This window comes from Coffea eugenioides, chromosome 8 (assembly GCF_003713205.1).
Source record: "Coffea eugenioides isolate CCC68of chromosome 8, Ceug_1.0, whole genome shotgun sequence".
Classification (NCBI taxonomy): domain Eukaryota; kingdom Viridiplantae; phylum Streptophyta; class Magnoliopsida; order Gentianales; family Rubiaceae; genus Coffea; species Coffea eugenioides.
The window spans coordinates 40,711,384-40,729,945 of NC_040042.1; the positions used below are offsets into that span (position 1 = coordinate 40,711,384).

General features: G+C 33.9%; 1 protein-coding gene across 1 annotated transcript; it reads left to right on the forward strand.

The window, feature by feature from the left end:
• The first annotated feature begins 3,433 nt into the window (after positions 1 to 3,433).
• LOC113780772 (serine carboxypeptidase-like 2) lies at positions 3,434 to 17,147 on the forward strand. Its single transcript, XM_027326544.1, has 15 exons — positions 3,434 to 3,535; positions 5,737 to 5,891; positions 5,984 to 6,129; positions 7,002 to 7,078; positions 7,165 to 7,287; positions 7,550 to 7,652; positions 7,769 to 7,806; positions 7,924 to 8,025; positions 8,366 to 8,452; positions 8,566 to 8,721; positions 8,852 to 8,923; positions 9,029 to 9,153; positions 9,550 to 9,663; positions 9,790 to 9,850; positions 17,064 to 17,147. The coding sequence occupies exons 1-15, from the start codon at positions 3,434 to 3,436 to the stop codon at positions 17,145 to 17,147; spliced, it is 1,545 nt and encodes a 514-aa protein (XP_027182345.1).
• Positions 17,148 to 18,562: the final 1,415 nt, after the last annotated feature.

Sequence of the window (18,562 nt, forward strand, 5' to 3'; positions counted from 1 at the left end):
CTGTCGCGATAGATTTTGTGGTCTCAACTTTAAGAACCGGCGTTTGAAATTAATGATGTGGTTGTAATTTTTGGACGATATTTGTTTAGTTAATCGAACACTATTTTTGCTACCATCCAATTTCATGTGAGCCTCTGAAAAATTTTTCCTGACATTGTGAACGTATCTCTTTTTCATCGAACGGAAGTTAATATTATTAATAAACTAGTTTTGCACCCGTTCGTTGAACGGGAATTTTTGAAAAATAATAAACTATTTAATCAATTTTATAAAAATATAGATATGAAATACAAATTTAGTGTATATTTTATTATAACCTTTCTTAAGTATATTACTACACGCGCACTGTAATATAAAGTATTCTTCTAATATAAATTTGAACATCTAATTCAGTAAATATTAATTCAAAAATGGAAAAAATAACATTCGACGATACCATAACATTCAAAAACTGAAAATAAATAAAAAGTGCAGTAAATAGTATCAAATAATATTCTACTCTTCAGAAACTTGTTTTTGTTTTTCTTCTGTTTGAACATTCTCTTCGATTTGTCCGTGCAAATCAGCATTTATTGATTTTCCATTATCACTGCATGATAGCAAAGCAGGATAACTAAGTATAAAAAAATAAATGATTTATCGCATTCAAGGTTGTGTATAACAATACGTAAAAATTATAATTTAAGAAAGTAAAATAGTATATTAAATCTACCTTCTCATGCAAATCTTTTTATGAGAATTCCCTTCCTCTGTGATTTTTGTTGAACCTTCTGATGAATGATTCATATGAGGTGTATTGAAATGTTGTTGATTAGAATCATCTGTTATACTAATTGGGATCTGGGAAGAAGATACTTCAGGTTGGTATTGGTTGTCGGTTCCACCAATCTGATAATGATTTATCAAAATTAAAGACAAAAATATTATGTGAGATATAATATGTGAAATATAAAAGAAATTTATTACTAATTCAAGATATATTACTAATCTTATGTGTTCATAAAAAACAAACAGAAAATTAAAAAAATAAAATAAAATTCAAGATATGTTACTAAACTTTTACAATTGAAGATCAACGTGGCTTTTTAAAAAAAATATGTGTATTGAAAGAAGATGTACCTGATAATCAAGAGAAGTGGAAACCCAAAATCGATGTTTTAATGTGCCAAGCACTTGCACAGAAAATACCTAACCATGAATTTGATGTTTGAAATCAATATATTAAAGACTATATGTAGCATAGGCATAAGAAATAAGAATTGATAAGAATATAAAGAGATATTGATAAAAACATTAAAAGTAGGTTTATCTTGATTTAAGTTGTTTAAAGTACGTAATTTTGGATAGAAAATAAGAATCCTATAATATTAATAATTTTTATAAGAAATAAAAATGCGTTCTCAAGACAGATTTTACCTATCTTGAAAGACCATTTCAACTATATCGAATCCTTTAAGTGCATGGACTCCTATGGTGTGGGTCTACACACTAAATACTCCCCACCATCCGAGCAAAAATGTATTGTGAATCCTATAACCTAACAATGAGTATAACCTGCATGTTTTGATTAACAACGAACAGGTTTATAGGAATTTACAAACCCGTGCTCAAATAGGAATTTATATTTGATCGAACGGGTCAAATACATATAGTTAATTGGATTCAATTAACTTTTTCTTTTCCATAAATTTCGTGCTATGCACTATGTCTTGATAACGTACTTAATAATAAAATCTATTAAGAATCCTATTTCCAACATCAGATATTGACTTCTGTTATTAATGGTTCATTTTGAAATTAGTTACTTTTCTACTTTTTGTAGTGATAACAATTTTTATTTAATTCGGTTCCCTATGTCGTACATAAATTATTGGCATGAATTTGGAGATATATCTAATAGAGATATTTATGTCTCTTTTATTTATATCGCATTATTTTCCAGTTCCTTTTTTGGATAGGAAATAAGAATCATATAATATTAAGAATTCTCATAGGAAATAAGAATTGATATATATCTAAACAAAAAAGGAGCAAGCCACGTAAGAAACTACTTGTCATTTCGTTAAACCACGTAGGAAAGAGAAAACATGAAAGGATAAGAATGATGATACAACTTTATTATATATATATAATTAGTTGAAAATCGTCCAATACGATTTGTTTGACAAAAAAAGTTGCACTGTTGGCAGAAAATATATAGAATGTGTCACAGATATATCCGAATTGAAAAATTATTAAATTTAACAGAGTTACAAAATAAGAAAAATTATATTGTGAATCACATACCATCAAATCTGACCCATTGCATGAACTGTTCCATAAATATACGTCGTTAGAACATATCTCAATTGCAAACCTTTTTTGACAAAAAGGGCATACATTGATTTCAGCAATAATATGTCATGCATGCCTAAGATGTGTGATGTTCTCATCACAACTTGAGGCTTGATTCTTGATGATATGTCTATTTCAGCTGGTCATGAAACCAATTGATCAAAGGCTGGTTCCATGAAGTTCTTATGAATGTGTTTCCTGCAGTGAAACCCCAGTTGCAAATTAACCAAACGTTTGTTGACAAAATAATCTATGGTTTTCTTTTCTGAGTTAAAGATTTTTCTCAGGGAACAATCAAAAATTGGGACATGTTTAATTGTTGGATGTTGCAACTGTTTATCTTAAACGCTAGAGGGAGTGCCCGCGCATTGCGCGGGTGTTTAGTGCCTGTGGGGAAAGACGTTTTTTTTGTTGAACAAATAATAGTACATTGTAAGAAGAAATAAAACTTAGTATGAAAAGATAAACGCTATAATCAATCAATTCACACAGCGTAACAATAAAACTGTGTTAAATTGAAGGTTGTTGATAATGCAGAAAGGCAAAGCAACACAGAAAACTAACCTTATTCCAGAATCCCCACCAAGAGCTCTTTCTTGCTGTTGCTCCAAACCTATAAGATTATAACCAATTCAAATCAATTGGGGTTAGGCAACGTGAAAAATGTTATCTTGCAACTAGGCAACGCGATAAGAGTCACTAATTGTAGGTACTAAAAACACACCGACAAAAGTAAGGGATGAGTTGAAAAATTGGGGGAGGGGTGAAATCTAACCTCACGGTGAACCACCAGGAATAGCTGGGACTGAAGAGCATTCTGAGCTAATTAGTATGAAACCAGATAGAATTATCCCAATTCTAGAATGCAAACATGGAGAAACTGATAATCAACCGTTTGGGCATTAACATACCAACGGTTCGGCAATTGAATTGGGTGTAATTAATGACGAAATAATAGTTAATTTCAAAATTGAGATCGGATGGAAGAGAAAACGATGAGGCAAATCGTTGTAGACAAAGGCAAAAAGGAAAACTTAACTCCTGAATCTGAAAGGAGATAAATTGACCAATGTTTGTGACTCATAAATGCGGATTATAAATGATAAAGAAATGGGTTCCTACCATTGATAGAGAAATCGTTGGCTCATTTCCAAAATCCGATTGTCATTCAAACGTTTCAGACAAAGCAACATCTCAAACGGTTATCTGCGGCTGAAAAGGGAAATTATTGGTAGTTAAGGGATATTCCAGTAATTACACCAACATACAAGCATATATGGGTTATACAAAATGCAAAAACGGTTGCACATTAATTGCACATTCCATCAATACCCAGATGGCTCATCAATGACAATTTTAAATGTATTAAAATAGGGTCATTTCAGTAAACATACCCAAATACATGCTTCCTTAACTTGTACTTAAAGTTTTTAAACTAATACACAACATTTCACATTTCCAAAAAACCCCCACCTATGCGGTTGAAATTCAACTTATTTTTTGACCAAAACTCAATCTTATATAGTATAAGGAAACATCAAATTTATTTCAGAAAGGGGCATAGATATAATTCTACAGGGCTTTACTATACATTTCACATTAAATAGCAAAAGACATATTTTGGTTCAATCATTACAATTTAAACCCTGTGATTCAGTTTGCTTTTATTTTCATTTTAAGGTTAAAATGAATTCGAAAAACTTTTACTAGCATTTTACTAGAGGTTTCGAGCCATACATACATTAGTTTTTTCTTTTTTCTTTTTATTGCAATTGCCAATAAGAAGTTGGTACTCTGTTTTCTCAATTAAGGTCGGATCATCTCAAACCTTTATATGGAGTATTAATTTTCAAATCAAATTTATCACTTTGTCCCCCAACCTATTTATCATTAATTTTTTTTATCTCCTTTAATTTCTTTCTATAAAATAGTCTTACATATTAGAGCAATCCAACTCTAAAATTCTTTATATCTGTAACCGACTAATATAAATTTATAGTATACGGTTAGGATCCAGTACAACCTTCAAATAGCAATTAAGGAATACCCTTTAATTTGTTTTCCTTTATAAAAGTGTCATATAGCTATTCAACCAAAAAAACCATTAGTACTTAACAGGACTTTTAAATAATGAGTAAGAAAATACCGAATTTTTCTTTATTAGATATGATTAGCATCATTTTAAAATAGCAACTAAAGAAACACTACGCAAATATGATACAAAAGACAAGCAAAAGAAAATTCAACCGTTGTAAACTTTTTTCAATACAAAACTGACTTCAGAAAATAGAAGTATTAGTAAAAAAAAAAAAAATGAACACCAAACATATTGAATTTTGTCTATTTGACCAAGCATCAATCTTTTCTAACTCCATTGAACCTATTCAAGCATCTACTCTCATCTAAACTCTACTTTTTGGATTTTCTTTTTTTTTTGCTTGCTTGAGAATTTCTACCGTTATTTTATCTGCTTTAAATTTCTTGCATTACATTTCAAATTGATTATTTAAACAGTTATTCTTATTGAACCCCCTTAATTAAGTATGCCTGCTCACTAATCTTGCCTCCCCAAATCTAAACCTCTGGCCGACTGCTTCCGCTAGTGTGTCTCTTTTTTCTTCTTTTTTTTTTTTTTGTCCATGCAGCGATGTTTGGGCTTTCGACCTGACTAATTCCCCGCGACCCGGGAGAGGGCACCCCAACCCGCTCCGAGCGCTTTAACAGCGGGACTCGAAATCTAGTGGGCATGCCTAAAGAGGAACAACCACACCGGTTGAGCTATCCTGCTGGGGGCTTCCGCTAGTGTCTGAACTAACGAAAATGTGCACGATTGTCTTAACAATCTCATGGTACCTAGTTCTATATAATTTTCCAATGCATATTTTCTTTGGTGAACGTAGGTCCAAAACATGATAACATGTCATATTTAGAAGTCCTAAGAACGAAAAGTGTTAAATCGGTAGCAGCAGTTTCCTTCCTTTTTCTTCTTCCAGACCACACGCACCAGAACCAGTAAAGAGATCAGTGAAAAGTATAATACTATTGTTCAATTTCTCCTCGATCATTATGCTCATTAACAAAACTAGTTTTCCAAGACAAAAGAGCGGACGTGAAGTTTCAACCGAAGCAAATTGTAACACATATATATATCCCAATTTGTCAAAGAGATGCAAAGTCAGAAAAAAAGGAACCAATACGTTTGCATCCTAAACCTACGCTAACACGTTACTTAACAACCAAAAGGAATCATTGATTATTAATTTGCTGTTTTTCAGCAGAGACGTCCTTGTCTTAATTAATAACTATTTAATAAATTTACTTCTCAGAAGTGCTAGCTAGACTTTGCCTCCTCCAAGGATCCAAAAAGCCTGACTTGCCAATTCTGCAAAACAACGTTTCAAGCTTTCGTTGGCTCCAATTTCAAACATGTTCCTCAGTTGCATTTGGTTTCTTGAGTTGCTTCTTCTTTCTCTTCTCTTTAACGTTAATTCGGCACAAACCATCGTGAAGAGTTTACCAGGTTACCCCGGAGAACTACCATTCAAGCTTGAGACTGGGTAATCATCAATTATGTATCTTCAGTTCAGTTTATTTTCACAAGTTACAGTGGCTGAATGAAAGGTGACAATTTTATGTTCTTTATATTCAGATATGTGAGCGTGGGCAAAAATGATACCGTGCAGCTATTCTACTACTTCATTGAGTCTGAGAGAGATGCCGTCAGGGATCCTCTTGTGCTTTGGCTCACTGGTGGCATTGGTTGCTCTGCTTTCTCTGGTCTTGTTTATGAAATAGGTACGCGTACTCGGATCACGTGCCTCGCACGTTCCTGTTCAAACCAGTTCAGGGCAGAACGGTGACGTTCTATTTTTTTTTTTTTTTTTACACCATAATCCTACTTGTACTTGTTTTTACAAGTAGGTTTGTTTGCTATTTCTTCACTCATTTCCACTCGATCGAGGGTTCAAATTGGTTTGGATTGAAACTTGCATGATCCTAATTCATGTATATTCTCATCCATTATTCACACACTAGGAAATGTATATTCTCATCTATACACTGACAGTGTATGCATTTTCACCATTAGATGCATGGTACATAATTCAAATTTGAATTTGAAACCCAAATTTTGCATACGTGTCGTGCATCCAACCGTGATAGTGTATACACTGTCAGTATATACAAGATTTACTCTTGATTTAATGTGTGTCTTTCTCCTCGAAATTTAGAAATGAGGTATATTACCCCTTCTCAACATTAATTTTGGTTAAGCAGTTAATAGTTGACTAATTTGGCAAACAGGAAATGACAACAATATTTTTGCAACAATTTACACTGTGTTTTCAAAATTTTGCCCACTATATTTGTTGTTATTTATCATTAGTATTCGCTATCAGGTCTAATAATTTTTAAAAAAGAAAAAAATATACAATACAGAAGGGAGTATTGACTACACAAAGATTTTAAGGATAATAGAGTAAAGTAACGAATTCTTGAACTTTTGCTGGTCCATAAATGATAAATCACAGCAGAAGTAATTATCCAACATTATATTATTTAGTAGGTAAGGTCAACAGGACCTCTAAATGGTTCCTAGCCAAAAATCAAGAAATTGCTAAATTAGATATTATTATTGTTGATCACTCAATACATTTGTTCAATTATAGGTCCTTTGAATTTTGATGCCGAATCTTACAATGGAAGCTTACCTTCATTTATTCTGAATCCTTATTCGTGGACAAAGGTGAAAAATTTAGCCCAACTTTAAACTACTTTAGGCATGTGTTTCCAGTCATTCATTAGCGTTTTAATCCTATATGCCTTCTGCAGATAGCCAACATTATCCTTTTAGACTTGCCTGTTGGCACCGGATTCTCCTATGCAACTACTTCTCAAGGTTACCTCTCCTCAGACACTAAATCAACAAATGACGCTTACATGTTTCTGCAAAAGGTAATTAAAACAAACATCAACATCAACATTACTAGAAATTGATAATACTATATATGTTGCTACTATGTTTTTTTTGTCTTTTCATTAACTGGGATAGATGGTTATTACAGTATATTTATTACATGACTTTATGCTTAATCATGCTTCCGATCATAGGATGAAGAAATATCAAAATTGACTCTATTTATGCCCATCAAATTAAATGGATGTTGAAAAAGATACATATAACAAGGCAAATACTCATGATGATTTATACATGCAGTGGCTGTTAAATCATCCCAAATTTATCAACAATCGCCTTTACATTGCCGGTGACTCCTATGGAGGGAAAATTGCTCCCATGGTCGTTTTAGAAATAACAAAAGGTGGTAATCCTGATTCATGTTTAGATAGTTATATTTAGAAAGATTTGCTTCCACCATGCTGAGAAGAGAATTATATATATATATATATATATATATATATATATCACCGTGTGTAGGTAATGAGGCTGGATTGACGCCACATATGTCAATCGAGGTGACTCCCTTGAACACAATTTTTTTTTTCATTATTAGCCATTTAGTTTTGCTAAGATTTCATATAATATGTTGAAACGATAATGTTGTACTATGTTCTTCCAAAATGTTGAAAAAGGGATACTTGATTGGCAACCCTGCAATGAATGTTCCGAAGGATGAGAATTGGAGAGTCCCATATGCTCATCGTCTGGCGCTCATATCAGATGAGTATTACGAGGTGGTACTCAAGTCTCTTGATTGTTTTTTGTTAACACTAGTTTAAAGCTGAAATTAGAAAGATTAATATTATGTTATCCAAATTATGTTATTTCCCAAGATACAAATACTTATACTAACCTTGCTCAATTTTTCCTTTCTATACTAAACCTAACCAATGGAATTGAAAAGGCAGAAGGAATATAAGTTTTCTCATGTTAATTCAAGGATTTGGACCTGCTGCTATTTGATGCATTTGTTTTTTTCAACTTTCTCAAGTTTGAATTCTCAGACTTCTTACCTTTCATACTGTAAATTTACTATCAAATCATGGACTAAAACTGAGATTACATGAATTTCAGCGGGCAAAAAGTAGCTGTGATGGGGAATACATGAATCCAAACCCGAACAATGCAGAATGCCAGTTTGCTCTTCAGCTTATTAAACAGGTAACAGCCTTACAGGTGCATTAGCATTGCTGCTGAGTGCTGACTAACCAGTATCTTCCATTATGTTATAGAACACCGAGATTCAATTAAAGCAATTCTTTTTCCTACTGCAGTGTACCAGCAATATATGCCTTTCTCATATTTTGGAACCAATATGCAAATTTAGAGCACCAAAACTAGATGGACTCAAATGGGATCTAACATATTTTGAAGAAGATCCAAATGACATTCTCCTCCCCTCATCCGATCAAGAAAATCCAAAGTGTCGCGTAACTTCTTCCTCCTCCTCGTTTGAAATTTATATACTAACTTTTACACATTATTTTTACTTCATAGCATGCTATATATCTTTCCCTGATTCTAAATATTTGCTAAAATCAACTTCCATTGGGCATGTAGTTTACTGATTATGTGCTGTCCTATGTATGGATGAACAACCCAGGTGTCCGAGAAGCTCTTCAAATTCGAAAAGTAAGTTGGGCACGAGGAGGAAAAGCATGCGTCAATCCTTAAATGTTTTTTAAGTTGTGCCATCTAATCTTGTTTTCTAACCAATTTTTTCTGTTTAATTGCAAGGGCACAAAGGAAAAATGGAAAAGGTGCAATGGGAGCTTACCAATATCATATGACCAAGATGTGACAAGTGTATTTGACCATCATCAGGTTCTTAGCACAAAAGGATATCAAGCTCTGGTGTACAGGTTAAGGATGGGATATCTGCTGCCTCCTTATATTTGTCACGCTCTTGAATCATCATGCATTTCTTGTTTTGTCTTGTCATCATTAGGCAATTGAATAGCTCATCAACAATATACTTCAATTGCAATGAAAAATACAGAAAAAATATATATATATATCAATCAGCAGTTCAGCACAGATTCATTGGCAGAGCAGGAAATTTTATTGATCATGAATTGGATGGTTAATTTGCAAGATTCCAAGTACTTGATGCAAAAACTAATTGAGCGTCTATCAATGAAGTTTATGAAAAGGCCAAAAATTTTATTGCTTTAAGAAGTAGGGACTAGGAAATGCATTTTGCACTCAATTGTCCATTTTGATCAGTCAGTCCACCTACATCCCTACTTCTCCTGCAGTGGTGATCATGATATGATGATTCCCTACATTGGCACACTCCAATGGATACGTGATCTGAATCTTACTCTTGAGGAGGATTGGCGACCTTGGTTTCTCAATGGTCAAATTGCAGGGTTCGTTTTTCAAATTTTTAGCTGTATTTAACAGTTGTTTTCTTTTTTTCCTCAAAATTTTCCCCACTAAGAGCCAATGCATGAGATTTATAAGTAACCAAATATTCAAGAAATTGTCCCTTTCAGGTACACATTGAAGTACCAGTTCCAGGAAGATCAGTGCTATCTCACGTTTGCAACTGTCAAGGCAAGACAAACGCTTTGGCCATGAGTCTTTTTCCTCAGAATATGCAAGGAAACATGAAACTGTTGGATCCTTAATCCAACATTGGACTTATATGTGAATAATTATGTATTGCAAACTGTCAATTAAGGTTAAACCCAATTAAAGTGATCAAATATAGTTTGGGTTTAATGTATCTAATAGGATGTGGGCCCTTTTATGTGTAGAAACTTATGGGCTCCTATTTCAATGATGGGCTGAAATAGGGCTCCAAAGGTAACAGGAATGTTACCTATAAATAGGGTTATGGTCCCCAGGTCACAGGTATCGTTTTAGTTGTCGTATTCCCTAATACCACAAAATACCTCTTCCCTGATATCCCATCGTCAGGAAAGATACCAGAGAGAAACTAAAGGCCTCTCTCAAAGGATCGGTGAATACCTGTTGACCTGGAAGGCCACCCCAAATCTCTAGGGATTCAAGTATCAAGTTTATCAATATGGATTCAGGTACGCTTCCGCTATTTTATCGTTTATTTATTTCTTAATAATCGCCATATAGATCTTGGGTTCAATAGGTGATGGTTTTCACCAGTGGTTAAATTTAGATAACCACCCTTACAAGTGGTATCAGAGCCCATATGGTTGGTTATTAGGAAATAATTTTGTTTTAGTAATTCATAGTTTTTATTACTATTAGTTCTGTTTTCATGGTTGCTAGTTGCGGACTTTGATGCTATTAAATATATGACCGTTATGTGTTCAAGTCTTGTTGATTCACTGGTTTGATCATATATGTGTAAGATCTTGGTTGCTTCTGCTGCGATACATGGATTCAGAACTATGATGTTTCTTAAGTTTATTTGTATCCAATCAGTTTGTTTGATATAATGGCCGATTGACCTTTACATCCGAAGAATTTGTCTTAGCATACGGTGGCTAGTTGGCACATGTTTCGGAATCTTAATTGATTGTACAGTAGAAAGCCGAAACAGAAAGCTTCTGTGGGCCATTGTTTTGCTATGCTAAAAGCCGAAAAAAAAAAAAAAACCAAAATAGCTTCAGAACGAATTGATGCTTCAGAACCAAAATAGCTTCTGGATTGATGCTTTTGGTCTTCGGTCAACTTTTCAATTAGTGGGTTCCACGAATTGTTAGGCATTAATATATTGCTTTGCTATGGCTGCTGATTCATTGTTTCATGTCCTGCCATCATTATTGCTAGTTTCATGTTTCGGCCATTATTGCTATTGTAGTAGTCATGCGGGTTCCACCGAGTAAAACCTATAATTGATTGTACTAATAGTCAATTTTTTTTTATAACCAAATTGGATATAAAACCTTGTATAAAGATCCGGACTTTAATTTGAATCTTTATAGGTTGATTTGGTTAATACTTGAATTTTCTTTGATTTGTTTTTTTTTTTAAGAACAAATATGCTTATATTTATGTTAAAGATATTAGGGTTTCTTTAATTTAAGTAAACCCTAATAAAGTTAAATAGGACATTTAAGCCCTATAAAATTCATATGTGTGGCCCATTAAATATGTTTTTTTTTATAAAGTACTTATGGATTTCAAGAAAATTTTTGGGCTTAAATGTTAATTTTGGGTCAAATTATGGATATGGACCTTTGGTCCAATAAGTCATGATTTAATTTAATTGATTTGACCATGTTTGACCACGTTTTGACCAAAGTTGACCAAAGTTGACTTTGATCAAAATTTTTGTTTTATTTGGATAATTTTAAATTTGAATATTGGTATGATTATATATATTTTGGAATAAATTAATTGAAATAATATGCCACCAAAGTGACCTCTATTATGGAAATTAATTTATTTTAAAATATAATTAGTTGGGCACTAGTAATTTTATGAATATTGATCGGCCCAAAGGAAGGTCAATATTTAATGAAATTACATGTGTACTTGTGGTAATAAATGCGTGATAATTATTTGGATTTTACATGTGATTTATAAATTGGCCCAAAGGAAAATTTATTTTCGACATGTTATTATTATCAGCATTTATTACTGCACCAAGATATCACTCACTAGTTAATATTTTTGTCCAAAGACGAAATATTAATGGAATATCGGTATCTTGAGATGGGACTACCATTATTTAAATTTATTATTGTTTTGATTTATGTGAGCTTGTTTTAATTATGTTATGTTTTCTGTTCAGTTGCGAATGATCTTACAAATATTACTTCCAACATCAATAATATTCCTATGCTGAATGGCACAAACTTCAAGTCCTGGAAAGAAAATCTCTTGATAGTACTTGGAGTAATGGATCTCGACCTTGCGTTAAGGGATGATTCTCCCCCACCTCTTACAGATCAGAGTACCTCTGATGAAAAGAGAAATAATGAGAGGTGGGAGAGATCAAATCGCTTGTGTCTGATGATCATTAAAAAGGCCGTTCCAGAAGCATTCAGGGGAACAATGTCAGAAACGACTGTAACCGCTAAAGAGTTCCTTCAGAACATTGAAAAAAGGTTTGTCAAGAACGAAAAGGCTGAAGTTAGTACGCTCTTGACACGCCTGGTTTCAATGAAATATAGTGGTAAAGGCAATATCAGAGAGTATATCATGGAGATGTCTCATCTTGCTTCGAAATTAAATGCACTTAAGTTGAAACTCTCCGAAGAGTTACTAGTGCATTTGATTTTAATATCTCTTCCTACACAATTTAGCCAATTTAAGGTGAGTTACAATTGTCAAAAGGAGACTTGGTCTCTAAATGAACTCATCTCACACTGTGTAGAGGAAGAGGAAAGGTTGAAGCAAGAGCAGACAGAAAGTGCTCATCTGGTGTCAACCACTAATAATAAAAGTAAGGGACTTAAAAGAAAGAAGGAAAAAGGAGCTGCAGGTACAGCGCCACAAAAGAAACAACAAAAGAAATCAAATGATCAGGGAAAGAATAGTTGTTTCTTCTGTGGGGCTGAAGGGCATCAAAAGAAGCATTGCACCAACTATCACGCTTGGCGTGCTAAGAAAGGTATGCTTCTTAATTTGGTTTGTTCTGAGGTTAATTTAACTTCGGTACCTAGACACACATGGTGGTTAGATTCCGGTGCAACAACTCACATCAGTGTGTCTATGCAGGGTTGCCTGAATTGCCGAAAGCCCAATGATAGTGAAAGATATATCTACGTGGGCGATGGCAAAACAGTTCAAGTTGAGGCAATTGGAGTTTTTAGATTATTGTTAAAGACCGGATTTTATTTGGATCTCAATGAGACATTTGTTGTACCGTCATTTAGACGGAATTTAATTTCTACATCTGCTTTGGACAAATTTGGTTATTTCTGTTCATTTGGAAATGGAAAATTTGAATTGTTTCATGATTCAAAATTGGTTGGCTCTGGTTCTTTAATGCACTACGATAATCTATATTTAATTGACACAATTGTCTCATTTAATGAATCTCTGCATTTGAGTACTAGAGGAGTTAAAAGAAAATTAGCCAATGAGAATTCAGCTGCATTATGGCACAAGAGATTAGGACATATCTCCAAACGGAGAATGAAAAGACTTGTGTCAAATGAAATTCTCGACCCCTTGAATTTTACAGATTTTAATGATTGTATTAACTGTATAAAGGGGAAACAAACCAATAAAAGGAGATTTGAAGCCAATAGGTCCTTAGACGTCTTAGAACTTATACATACAGATATTTGTGGACCATTTCCTACATCTGCTTGGAATGGTCAACAATATTTTATAACGTTCATAGACGATTTTTCAAGATATGGCTACATATATCTCATTTCTGAAAAGTCACAGTCACTGGACGTGTTCAAAAATTTTAAGGCCGAAGTTGAGAATCAACTCAACAAAAGAATTAAAAGCGTCAGATCTGACCGTGGTGGTGAGTACTATGGTAGATATGACGGTTCAGGTGAACAACGTCCAGGACCATTTGCTAAATACCTAGAGGAATGCGGTATCGTTCCACAGTACACTATGCCGGGTTCACCCACTATGAATGGTGTAGCTGAAAGACGAAATAGAACGCTTAAAGACATGGTAAGGAGTATGATATGTCATTCCACCTTACCAGAGTCACTCTGGGGAGAAGCACTTAAGACTGCAGCATATATTCTTAACAGAGTTCCAACTAAAGCAACTATCAAAACCCCTTATGAGCTTTGGACAGGGAAAAAGCCCAGTTTAAAGCATCTGCATGTTTGGGGGTGTCCAGCTGAGGCAAGGCCTTACAGGCCAAATGAAAAGAAACTGGATTCAAGAACGATTAGTTGTTATTTTATTGGATATTCTGAAAGATCCAGAGGTTACAAGTTTTATGATCCCACAGCCAAATCAATTTTTGAGACAGGAAATGCCCGGTTCTTTGAGGATGTCGAGTTTGGGGGAGAACATACAGTAAGGGACATTGTCTTTAAAGAGGAATATATTAATATTCCCACAGGTGTCATTACTCTTGCTCAGGACCCTATTCCTGAATTTGATCATGATACAACAAATCAAGACAATGTCGAAGAGCAAACTGTTATAGAAGAACAAACTCTTCCTCTTCAAGAACCAGTGCCATTAAGAAGATCCACTAGAGAAAGGAGAAGTGCAGTGCCAGATGATTACATTGTTTTTCTCCAAGAACATGAGGATGACTCTGGATTGATGGAAGATGATCCAATCAACTTCCGTCAAGCCATGGAAAGTTCAAATTCTCAAAAGTGGATCGATGCCATGAATGAGGAGATTAAATCCATGAAGGACAATGATGTTTGGGATCTTGTCCCATTGCCAGAAGGTGCGAAACCCATTGGTTGTAAATGGATATTTAAAATCAAAAGGGATTCGAAAGGCAATGTGGAAAGATTCAAAGCTCGTCTTGTCGCTAAGGGATTTACACAAAAAGAAGGTATCGACTATAAAGAAACCTTCTCTCCAGTCTCTTCAAAGGACTCCTTTAGAGTTATTATGGCATTAGTGGCACATTTTGATCTTGAGTTACATCAGATGGATGTAAAGACAGCGTTTCTCAATGGTAACATTGATGAGACGATTTATATGGTGCAACCAGAAAACTTTGTATCAGGAGATCCAAAGAATATGGTTTGCAAACTTAAAAAATCCATCTATGGGCTCAAACAAGCGTCTCGACAATGGTATTTCAAATTTCATCAGGTGATCATCTCATTTGGTTTTGAGATGAATTTAGTGGATGATTGTATATACCATAAGTTCTGTGGGAGCAAATATATTTTTCTGGTATTGTATGTTGATGACATTTTGCTTGCCAGCAACGATATTGGTCTATTGCATGAAACCAAGAAATTTCTAACTAAGAATTTTGAGATGAAAGATCTTGGTGATGCATCTTTTGTGTTAGGCATACAGATACACCGTGATCGCTCTCGGGGTATTTTAGGACTATCACAAAAGGGCTATATCGAAAAGGTCCTTAAAAGATATGGCATGCAAAATTGTAAACCAGGTGACACCCCTGTGGCTAAAGGAGACAAATTTAGTCTTGAGCAGTGTCCCAAGAATGCTTTTGAGGAAAGAGATATGCAAAAGATTCCTTATGCCTCAGCAGTAGGGAGTCTAATGTATGCTCAAGTATGTACGCGTCCGGATATTGCATACATTACTGGAATGTTGGGTAGATATTTGAGTAATCCTGGATTAGATCATTGGAAAGCAACCAAACGGGTCTTACGGTATCTACAGAAAACAAAAGACTACATGCTCACGTATCGGAAGTCAGATGAGTTGGAGATCATTGGGTATACTGATTCCGATTATGCTGGATGCAAAGATACTATGAAGTCAACGTCAGGCTATGTCTACTTGTTGGCTGGAGGTGCCATATCCTGGAAGAGTGCTAAACAGTCCCTCATAGCATCTTCCACTATGGCTGCAGAGTTTATAGCTTGTTATGAGGCATCCAATCAGGGAATTTGGCTGCGAAATTTCGTCACAGGATTACGTGTAGTGGATGGCATTGAAAGACCACTCAAATTATTCTGTGACAATAAGTCAGCAGTCTTATATTCCAATAACAATAGGAGCTCGACCAAATCTAAACATATAGATATCAAGTTCCTGACTGTTAAAGAAAGAGTGCAGAATGGACAGTTATCAATAGAGCACATCGGGACAAACTCCATGGTTGCGGATCCGCTTACTAAGGGATTGCCACCCAAAATGTTTCATGAGCATACTGCTCATATGGGTGTCGTGTTAAATGATGTATAGTTTTTGTGGGAGTTTGTTATTTTAAATGCTCTTATGATATTTTTCAGTTATTAAGGATTTAAGGATATTTTATGCATAAATAAAGTTTGGATTTATTTGCACTCTAATTTTGGTATGGTTTGATCTCATAAAATTTAAGGTGGACCAGTTGGAAATAGGCATGTTTTGGTCACATTACATGAAATTTTCATGCTACACATCCACATCATAATTCATGTCATTCAATTGCATTGATATATGTGACCATTGATGGGTCGAGTTACGAAATTGTAACAAAGGCCGCTTTGATCCTATATTGGTGTAATTGATGGACCGAATTGGTTGCAGATACATTGTGATAATGACAGTAAAGTTGAGCTCATACGGTTAATTGCAAAATATAATTATAAGGTTACACATATAGTCCAAGTGGGAGATTGTTGGATCCTTAATCCAACATTGGACTTATATGTGAATAATTATGTATTGCAAACTGTCAATTAAGGTTAAACCCAATTAAAGTGATCAAATATAGTTTGGGTTTAATGTATCTAATAGGATGTGGGCCCTTTTATGTGTAGAAACTTATGGGCTCCTATTTCAATGATGGGCTGAAATAGGGCTCCAAAGGTAACAGGAATGTTACCTATAAATAGGGTTATGGTCCCCAGGTCACAGGTATCGTTTTAGTTGTCGTATTCCCTAATACCACAAAATACCTCTTCCCTGATATCCCATCGTCAGGAAAGATACCAGAGAGAAACTAAAGGCCTCTCTCAAAGGATCGGTGAATACCTGTTGACCTGGAAGGCCACCCCAAATCTCTAGGGATTCAAGTATCAAGTTTATCAATATGGATTCAGGTACGCTTCCGCTATTTTATCGTTTATTTATTTCTTAATAATCGCCATATAGTTCTTGGGTTCAATAGGTGATGGTTTTCACCAGTGGTTAAATTTAGATAACCACCCTTACAGAAACAAGTTAACATATTACTACGTTTGCTATATATTCTCAGGGTGGAGGTCACACCGCTCCAGAATACAAGCCAAAAGAATGTTTTGCCATGATCGACCGGTGGTTCTCTTATTATCCTTTGTAGATCAAGAAAGAAAGGCTACAAGAGAATATTTCTCTACAGTTACCAGAAAGATCCAATTCAAGATTCCAATTTTATTATTTCAATCATCACAGAAAATACTAGTAAGATGACCATTTGCAAAATTCTTTCTATGTTAATAAGGCTCAACATTTTCACCTTCAGTGATGTAAAAGAGTAAAATACTCTCGTTTGGTCTAGAATTTGTCAGTTCCGGGTGGAATGAGCCAAGACACACTATCAACTAGGAAATTGGAGAAATTTCCAATTTTGTGATGAATTTTAAAAAAATTCTACAAAAGGGGTGATTTTGGTGAGATATTCCGTAGGGGGTCTTCGCATTCGGGGAATGCGAGCTCAGCAGAGCTCGCATTCCTGAAATGCGAGCTCTACTTACCGTGAATGCGAGCTCGAATGCGAGCTCAATAGAGCACCCACACTAAGTATAATTTAAATTTTTGTGCTTTTTTTTTGGGAGCTAGAGAATTTTTTCCAGAAAATAGTAAGAGCTAAATGCGAGCTCCTAAATGTTTTTTTTAAAAATTTTTCAAATAGCTCGCATTTGATAAATTTGACCTCCAAAAATTGTATTTAATTTTTTTGTTAGATTTCGCATTTATAAGTATGACTTTCAGAAAATTAAATTCAAACTTGCTAGAAAAAAAATTTTAAAATGAAATTTACGAGCTCCCAAAAAAATGTAAAATTAACTGTAAATGTTGTTTGTTTTGTAGAATTTGCCTTTACTAAAATGTTGTCGGTAGTAAAATCTTATTTTAAAAACTCTACTAAAATCTTATATTTCGGAGAAATGTTAGAGAAATGTTATTTAAAATTCTGTAATTAGCAGAGGAATAAATTTTTTTTATTTTAAAACTTGCACGTGCCTAAAGTCATCAAATATGTGCTCTAAAAAAATCATATTTCTTTTATATTAAAAAAAATTGGTAATTATACGGTTGGAAATACGTTATTTTATTATAATACATTTAAATGGTGGAAAAAGTACACATGCATAGTTCTTTCTATTTCATATATCAATGTAAAAATAGAGTGAAATTGTTAACATGTAAGGTGTTGACTATATTTTATGAATAAAATACTAACTTTTTTTCCTTTTTTATCAAATAAATTTTTTTTATCAAATTCTTATTTTCCTTTGTTATTAATGAATCGTATTTATTTGTTGACACCGATGAATATTAGTTATAAGAATCTAATAGTTAATAGTCATTAATATCTATTACAATTTCAATTGTAATTTTAGAAATTTCATAATGCAATGTTATTTAAAAAAATTATATAAGTTATTTTTATGAAGTGCATGTTATTAGTTTGGTAGTTGAAAAGGAAAAGAAAAAAAATTAAATCAAATATCTAGTGATTAAATCTTGCGTGTTTTACCTTTTACAATTATT